Source organism: Crocuta crocuta, unplaced genomic scaffold (assembly GCF_008692635.1).
Source record: "Crocuta crocuta isolate KB4526 unplaced genomic scaffold, BGI_CrCroc_1.0 scaffold73, whole genome shotgun sequence".
Taxonomy (NCBI): Eukaryota; Metazoa; Chordata; class Mammalia; order Carnivora; family Hyaenidae; genus Crocuta; species Crocuta crocuta.
The window spans coordinates 300,810-309,718 of NW_027529443.1; the positions used below are offsets into that span (position 1 = coordinate 300,810).

At 56.8% G+C, this 8,909-nt stretch overlaps 1 protein-coding gene across 3 annotated transcripts; it reads right to left on the bottom strand.

Moving 5' to 3' along the window:
* Nucleotides 1-8: 8 nt before the first annotated feature.
* ZNF646 (zinc finger protein 646) lies at nt 9-8,279 on the bottom strand. Of its 3 annotated transcripts, none has more exons than XM_077760315.1 (3): nt 8,008-8,279; nt 1,426-6,851; nt 9-151 (listed from the first exon to the last, which is right to left on the bottom strand). In XM_077760315.1, the coding sequence occupies exons 2-3, from the start codon at nt 6,767-6,769 to the stop codon at nt 30-32; spliced, it is 5,466 nt and encodes a 1,821-aa protein (XP_077616441.1). In that variant the 5' UTR covers nt 6,770-6,851; nt 8,008-8,279; the 3' UTR covers nt 9-29. The 3 variants fall into 3 exon arrangements, with proteins under 3 accessions (XP_077616441.1, XP_077616442.1, XP_077616443.1); XM_077760316.1 differs by having other exon boundaries at nt 70-151; nt 1,376-6,851; XM_077760317.1 differs by having other exon boundaries at nt 87-151; nt 1,367-6,851.
* Between the last annotated feature and the right edge of the window lie 630 nt (nt 8,280-8,909).

The window sequence follows — 8,909 nt, forward strand, 5'->3', positions numbered from 1 at the left end:
CTGTATTCTGATCTTTGGAGACTTGAAGTTCAGAGGGAGAAGCTGAGGTCTGCAGGCCACTGGGGTGAAGGATCCAGAAGTGGGGTCGTGGGGGTAGGTGGAGGGGGCAATGACAGGTCCCGTCTGCCCGCCGCTGGTGCCTTTGGGGCTCCTGGGGAGAAAGAGAGGAGGTCACGGATAGAGTCCGGCAAACCCCACACGGCTTGCACCCCCTCCCTAGGCTGTAGGCCATTCTGCTGCTACCCTCCTGACCCCAGAGGCCTGCATGAAAACTCCCAATGATTTTTCCAGGCCTGACTAACTGGCTCCTCACTCATTCCCTTGAGGTCACAAGAAATCTTTTATCCTGAAAGCCATCTCGTCAGCTCTCTCAGGATACACTCACCCACCATCCCCTCTTTCCCTGACCATCTCTAGTCAAGGGCCTGCCAGCTTGGGGATACCTACTCTTGGTGGCCACCAAATGGAATAGATCCTGGGAGAAGGCCTATAGATCTCTAGAGGAGGCAGAGGACATGAGCCCAGGGCTCAAGAACAGACTGAGGAAACAGGCTGCCCAACTCCCACACCGCCTCATCCTTCCGCAGGGCTGGGTGGAGTGGCTTTCCGTGGAAATTCCCCCTAATAGAGGATGGGAGATAGGGGCTAATGACTGCTGTTGCCTCAGCTGGGCCTGGCTTCAAAGACAATTATCTATGACTCAATCCTCCAGGTAAAGGTGTGCGGGCGGGAATGGGGGTATGCAGGTGGAAAAAGTGGTTTGGTTGGCTCCTAAAAGGGAGATGCGCAGCAGAGAGAAGAAAAAGTTCAATATAGGGAAGATTCATGAGGCAGTATCAGTAGCAAAGGACCAAAGGTCTAGATTCCAAGAGAGGAGGGAAACCAGAGACAACATTTGGGGAGAGAAAGACAGGGAGTTGGGGGCCAACCAGAGACCCGCTTCCCTGGGCAAGTCAGCAAAAACCACACAAAGCAGTCCCTTCTGGGGGGTGCCTCTCACCCCCTTTCTTCATCCTCTTGCTCGCTGCCTACTTAAGGAAAGAGCACCATCTAGGCCATTTTTCTCTGGAAATCATTTCTTTACTGGCTGGATCAGGAGTTTCCAGATGTAGTAGCCAGATGGCTGCCTCCCCACCCCAAACAAAAGCCCATTCTTTGGCTCCTGCACAGCAGCTGCTTCTGCCCCTGTCCACAACCACTCCCTCCCCCCACCACACTGTCCAACCCACCATGCTGTTTATCTGGCCCAGGGGTTCTGATCTCTGCCCTCACCAGACAGCATCCTCAGACCAGTTTCCTCCATAACCAAGTCCCCACCCTCCGCCTCTGCCCGACCTCTCTCACTCCTTGTCTCTCCCAACCCTACCGTGCCCACCTCCTCTGGAACCCTTCCGTCCTCTGCTCAAGCCATTCCTGTCCCCGTACCGGAGCTGGCCACTGTCCATTCCTCCTGGTGCTGCTGCTGGTGCTGCTGGAAGCTGATTCGGCGGCGGAAGTGGCGAGGACAATGAGGGCAGGTGAAGGGCCCCTCCCGAGGTGCGTGGACCCGCCCATGACCCTCCAGCCGGGCAGCTGTCCGGAAGGCCTTGCCACAGATGCTACAGCGGTGGCGCTTGGGGTCTGTGTGGGTCCTGCCATGGTTCTTAAGGGACAGCAGGTTGGGTAGAAGTTTGGGGCAGAGGGAACAGGGGTAGAGTCCAGTGGTGTGGGCCTTCTGATGGTTCAGCAGGCTACCGGCATGGCGGTAGGAGCGTCCACACTGGGCACAACGGAAGGGCCGTTCCTCATCTTCAGCCACTGTGGACTTTACTCCTTGCCCCCCGTTAGCACTCCCAGCATTCTCTCCTGGGGCCCTGGGGGGTTCTGATGGGGCCTTTTGGATTTCCCCTTGGCCAGGGAGATCCACCTCATCGTTCACAGTCCCACCTTCAGGACCTCTGGCCTCTATCTGGGGAGGCATCTGACTGAGGCCGCTGGCATGAGTGTGCAGGTGGCTGGCTAGTTCATAATGGGACTGAAAGGCCTTACCACAGTCAGGGCAGGCAAAGGTCTGGGCAGCTATGTGGTTGTGGCTGTGGCTGTGGCTCTTAGTGGCCACAGGATTCAAGAACTCCTTGGAGCAGAGCAGGCAATAGTGGCAGTCTGTCTTGGAGGTGCCGTGGCCATTCAAAGGGCCTTCCGATTGGCAGTATGTCTTGCCACAGTGGCTGCAGGAAAAGGTGTGACTCTCTTGCTGGAGCTGAGGTCGGCTGTCTCCATTGTCCCAGCTATCCACAGGACTTAGACTAGGTCCATTGGGCTGGCTGTTGCCAAGGCAGCAAGGACTCTTGGGGATGCTGTTCCCTGACTCTTCTTCTGGCTTGGTCAGTACATGACCCTGAGGAACCCAATCTCCACCATGATCCACTGGTCCCCCATCTCCTTGCCTCCCTTCTGTATTCCCCATGTCCCAGGATACCAGCTCTGTGGCTTCTGAACCTGCTGCTCTGATGGGGCTCGGACTCTGCTCCCCCGGCCTCCTGGAACCATCCTCCAGCCGGAGAACTGACTCAGTACCACCCGATGTGTCCTCTAGTCCCTGGTCATTAGCCAGGTTCCCCTCATTGCCCTCTGTGCCATTTGGGTCCCTTTTGGTATCCTCCTCATGCTCTCGCAGGTGCTGCTCCAGAGATCCCCGGCCAGGGAAGCCTCGGCCACAGAGGGCACAGCGCACAGCTGCCCGCCGAGATAGCCCTGCTCGCCGCCGCCGGCTCTCTGAGTGCAGTCTCTGGTGGTCCTTCAGGGCCATGCTGTTGGAGTAGGTCTTGGGGCAGGTGGGACAGCTGTATTGGCCTGTGTCGTGGCTTCGCCGGTGGTTCAGGAGGCTGCCAGCATGGCGGTAGGTCCTCCCACACTGCCCACACCGGAAGGGCCGATCTTCCCGAGTCAGCTTCCGGGTACCCCCACTCCCACCCCGCTCAACATGGACCCGCTGGTGGCTGGCCAGCTGTTTCCGCAGGCGGAAGGCCTTCCCACATTCGCCACAGCGGAAACGCCGGGGATCTGCATGGATGCGCCGGTGGTTCTTGAGAGACATGAGGTTTGAGAAGCCTTTGGAGCAGGCCTGGCAGCCAAAGTGGCCAGTCTGGTGGCTCTGCCGGTGATTGATGAGGCTGCCAGCATGCTTGTACGACCGGCCACATACCTCACAGCTGAAGGGCCGCTCAGAGCTGGCCTCAGTCTGGCAGCTCTTCTCTGCGGTCTCCAACCTTGGCTCCACCTCCTCCCCCTTCACAGTGGCCTCCTCCCACTCCTCCTCTTTCACCCTTGCCACCTCCTCCAAGGGTTCCACTTTAAGTTCCTCCTGGAACTTCCCCACATCTGCCTGCCCCAGCCCTTCTTCTGCTATGTTCTGGGGCTCGCTGCTGCCTCCTGCCTCTGGGACGGGCCCCACTTGGGGCTCAGAGCCTTTGCAGCGTGGGTGGTTTCGCAGATGATTACGGTAGGCAGCCAGGTTGGGGTAGCAGCGGGAGCAGACAGGGCAGATGAAGTCTCCAGTCTGGTGGATCTTGCGGTGGTTCACCAGGCTGCCCCCATGGCGGTAGGTCTTCCCACACTGGTTGCAGCGGAAGGGGCGGGGTTGGGCCTCCAGCGAACTTTCCGCACCTTGCATGGAAAGGTTGTCTACAACCATGGCACCTACTCCCTCTCCAGACATCGTGTCCCCACCCTCCCCAGAGAGGCAGGCCATTGTGTCCTCAAAGACATGGTCATGGTCTGCAACCCTTCCCATGGCATCATCTGACTCTCCTAAGTGGCCGGGAGATTTGTCTATGGTGTTCCCAGAACTCTGACTTTGGTGGTGACGCTCCAAGCTCCCTAGGTCATCATAGGTCTGACCACAGCAACCACAGATGTGCCCATAGCCAGCTCCATCCAGTGCCTCCACCTCCCGCTGCAGCTGATTCAACAGCTCTGCTTCTGAGAGCTGCAGTGGAGGGTTATGGGTGGAGGCTGCCCCTGCTGCTCCTTCCTCTTCCCCCTCCTCCTCTGAACCCTCAGTCATGCCAGAAGAGTCATGAGCTTGGCGCCGGTGAAGCCTGTAGCCAGCCCGTCCCGGGAAGATCATCCCACAGAGGCAGCAGAGGAAAGGCTGTGCAGGGGCTGCCTCCCCGGGCCCATGGTTCTGGAAGTGGCTGCGCAGGGCAGGCAGTGAGTCAAACTCCTTTGGGCAGAGAGAGCACTGATAGATGCCTGGTGGGTGGCAGGGCCTATGGCTCAGTAGGCCAGTGACATGAGGGAAAGAGTGCCCACAGTCAGAACACGTGTGGGAGACATCAGCCTGCCAGCCAGTGACTGCTTCAGGAGAGTGGCAAGAGGAGCTGGGCTGGCCACTGGCTGGTTTCTGGTCCTCACCCATCCCAGTGAGACCATCACAGAAGCGAGTCCCACTGCTTTCTTCATCACCTGGGATGTCCAAGTTGTCAAGGAAACAAGCCTCCTTATTTTTCAGTCCTTCCTCAGTACCCCTGCTCTCTTTATCACCTTGGAAACAGGCCTCATCCCTCTCAAGCCCACATCTATCCCTTTCAGTGTCAGCCTGCAAACAGCCCCCATCACTTTCCAAGTTGCCTTGGACTACATTAAGACTTCCCCCTGAAGGGTCCTGCGGACAGTCCAGGCCCTCACTGTTTTCCACCAACTCCGGGGCCCAGCTCCCTCCTGATGGGAGTTTGGCTTCTCCCCCACTGCCAGCACTGCTAGCTCGCCTCCGGTGCTGCTTGCTCCACCGCCCACTGTGGCGTCGCAAATGGTTCTTCATGGCGGCCATGGTGTGGAAGTGTTTGGCACAGGCCCCACAACTGAAGTCCCCTGTCTGATGGGTCTGCCTGTGGTTGATAAGGCTGCCTGAGTGGCGATAGCTCTTTCCACAATCCTGGCATGCAAATGCCCGAGGAGGGGACTCCCTGGTCTCTGTCTTGCTGTCTTCTCTTTCCCCATGGGTCCGGCCATGATGTTCAAGGCTCTCAGGGTCTTCAAAGAGCATCCCACACATGCTACATATCTGTGGTGCTGTCCTATCTGCTGCTGGGGGGACGTCAGTGGTCTCCTCTTCATGTTTGCACCCATGCCCCTGATCTGTGGGTGGGGCTGCCTCTGCTTCCACTGGGTCAGGCGGGAGCTCTACCCTGAGGTGGCTGGGGGGACCCTCAGCTCCTGGGCCTGCACTGCGGCGAGCGGCTTTGCAATGTACCCGCACATGGTTCCGCAGGGCCATAAGGTTAGGATACTTGCGGGGACAGAGTGAACACTGGTACTCTCCTGTCCGATGGCTGTGGCGGTGGTTCACCAGGCTCCCCCGGTGGCGGTAAGCCCGACCACACTCATCACACTTATAGGGGCGGTGGTCCAGGGTGGTGGTGGGGACCTCTTCATCTTTGTGGGTGGTATCAGCCAGAGGCAGGGGAGCTAGTGGCACTGATGGCTGCCCGTCCTCTCCAGCTCCTTGCCGGGGTCTGTGATGAGCCCGCACATGGTTTTTGAGGGCAGCTGCATTGAACAGTTGCTTGGAACAGATGGAGCAGGGGTAGACACCAGTCTGGTGGCTCTTGCGATGGTTGATGAGGCTCCCAGCATGACGGTAAGTACGGCCACAGTCTCCACAACGGAAAGGCCGGTACTCCTCTAGGCCACTGTCCTCCAGCTCCCCAGAGGTGCTGAGCTCCCCAGAGCAGTTCAGTATCTGTGTACTAGGGAGCTGGTCCTGGCTGCTCTCATCTGTGTGCCCGTTGGTGGTGGGCATCTCTTTCTCTTCCCATAGCCGCTCTTGCCTTTCACCCTCATGGGACTGTTGGTGTTCCAGCAGCTCTCGGGGGAGCCTGAAGGCACGAGGACAGTGGGGACACTGGTAAGGCTGATGCTGGGCATGGAGTCGGGAGTGGTTCTTCAGAGCCATGAGGTTAGAGAACTCTTTGAAGCAGACGGCACAAGGGTAGATGCCCAGGGTGTGGCTCTGGCGGTGGTTTGTGAGGCTCCCAGCATGCTTGTATGTCTTGCCACATTGACTGCACTTGTACCGCCGTTCTTCCTCAGCAGGAAGGGACTGAGTGGGCTCCTGGCCCCCTGTGAAATTCACTACTGATTCAGCCAAATACTGTTCCAAATTGCTAAGGAGGCTGCTGGCTGGGGTGGGGAGCGGGGTGGCTCTGGTAGAATTGGCAGGGGGCCCCCAGCGCTCTGCACCCTCCTCTGAATCTGGCTGGCTTTCCCAGCCTTCTCTTTGTCTGGTGGGTGGATCTTCCCGAGTGCTCAGTGCTGCCCTGGGGTCAGGCCCAGACTCACAGCCAGAGGTCTCTTCAGCATGTTTTTTCTGGCTTGTCCAGCTTTCCCCAGGGCTAAGCATCTGGTCCCTGGAGTCAGAGGATGCTGTCTCCCCTTGAAGATGTGGAATGACTTCCTTGGAGCGGGGAGGACGGCGCCTGCGGCGGCCCTCTGGAGCATGAGTCCTCATGTGGCTCTTGAGGGCTACGGGATTGGTGAAGTCCTTGCCACAGGTGGTACAGGGGAAAAGGCCAGTCTCGTGGGTCCGACGGTGGTTGACCAAGCTCCCTGGGTGACGGTAGCCCCGCCCACACTGCTGACAGCGGTAGGGCCGAGGGATGCTGTCTGCCTCCTCACTGTCCTGCTTGGAAGATGGATGGAGCAGCTCACGGTGCCGGGACAGTTCCGGAAGACTAGGAAAGTGGCGCTGACAGTCAGAGCAGCTGAGTGAGGTGGGCTCGTCCTCCATGGGGCAGTGTGGCAGAAACCTAGAGGTTCAGGAAGAGCAGGCAGGTGGCAGCAGCATCTTCCTCTGGTGGAGGGGCCAAGGCCTAGGAAGAGGGGTTGGTGGTCAGAAGGCAGGCCTGAATGAACTTTGCCTCTTGGCTCTATAAGCAGCAAGCTCATCAGAGGTCACACAAATGTTCCCCAAGCAGTAATGGCCCAGGGACTTGCTTTCTTTTGGATTTAAGGCCTCCTGCATACAAGCTCCCCAAATATGGGAACTCCCCTAGGCCTAACTCATCCTAGAAGTATAGATGAGGAAATTAAAGTCTAGAGGGATGCAACCTACCTCTGATCACAGACCTACCAACCTACTTCTGTTCATCAGATGAAATCCAAAAAAATCTTACTGTCCCTAACCCTCTCCTAATTCTGAAACAACCAATGTTATCTCCTGTGACATATTAAAAGGAAACCTTTTCTAGAACCTTCAGTATGAGAAGTCTAACTCTCCTTGACCCCTCAGCTAAACAGAGTAGCCTAGAGACACTGAAAAGCAGCCTTTTTCTCCAGTTGACAGCTAAGGATGTGAGAGGTGGGGTTAAAGCCCTCTTCAGAGAAAGGGCTGGCTTGTTGCCTCATCTCACCTATTCCTTTCAGGGTCATGAGGTCTCTTACCTAAAATTCTCTTGGCCACTTCCCTCACCTACTTCCCCTGAATCCAAATCATCTTCTATCTTAGAAATTCCAACCCAATCCTGGTTGCTCTTCACCCCCTACCTTTTTTCTCTCCTACATCTCACTATACCCTCACCATCCCTTCTTATTTTTCCTATCTAATCTCAAAATACTTATGGCATCAACACATGCTAACGGAGCATTACCATGTGCGGAGTACTAAGCTAAGTAAAGAATATTCGTTGTGTCACTTAATCCTCACAATACATTGCAGTGCCTCCTTAGCCCAGTATACACAGAAGCAAACCCACTCACTCTGGCAATTTTCTTTCCAAAGCCCTGACTCTCTCCATAGCAGGCCCCCATGCCTCCTATATCACATTGACCTTTGCTGACTGATTCTTCACTCCCATGGGTTCCCTATACATACAACTCATATCTCCAGATCTAAAGCCCCTCTAAACCTGCTCCTCGACTTCTCAACTCACAAAGCCCCTTCGCTTGAGCCCCTTCTCCTGATCAACCACCAACCAGGTCTTCTCGCCTCACTCATTTCCTGGGCCAATTTCCTCTCAGGACCCCTACCTCACTCGGCTGGCCCCTTTTCGTTCCCGCCGCGGGTGAGTCCGTTGGGGACCGCGAACGGGAGCGCGCCTGCGCACTGGGACCCTCACCCTAACTGCAGCCGCGCGCCCCAAGGGGTGGCTGTGGGGGGCTCTCGCGCTCCCACACACGCACACTCCGCCAGGGCTCCTGGGAGGCGGGAAGGGAGGGAAAAAGGGAAAGGAGAAAAGGGAGAAGGAAGGAGGTAGAGGAAAGAGGGCGCAGCTGGCTCGAGCCAGGAGTCAATCCCCAGCTCCGCGGATACTTCCTATTGTTACTAGGAAACAGGAAGTGTCCTAGCCGCAAAAGGTTCCCCCCCGAAACCTCTGCCTGGAGAACACTTCCTGTGCCGCCTCCAAGCAGCAGTTCTACACAGACACACTTCCGGAGCTAAAATCGCTGAAAAGCGACTCTGACCCCGCCCACGAGGGTCAAAATTCTGCGTTGCTTTGCACTAGTCTAGGCCACACTTCCGGCAAGAGCTGCTAAAATCGTTCCGGCGCATATTGGCTGAAAGCAGAAAAGGGGAAAAAAGGGTTTTGGTGTTCTGGCCTCAGTACTTTGGCGACACTTTTCATGGGGCTCCCTGAAAAAAACTTCCCAACACAGAGGAAGGGAGCTTCATTCACTCCTCGCTACAGAGGGAGATGTGGAATATAAGCGGATTTCGGTACTACAAAGCTTGCGCATAGTCCTTCTGTCTTCCCGCCTTCCAGTTCTTGGTGATCTGGCCCCAAGCTAGCAATAATCCGGTATATGCCGTAAACCTGTCTGGCGTCCCCTGTCATTAGTACCCACAGAGACCCCTTTCAAGATGTTTCTCCGCCACCTTCGCCTGCAGTGCTCGGGTAAACTTTGCCTTCCTCCCTAGCTGGGAAAGCTCC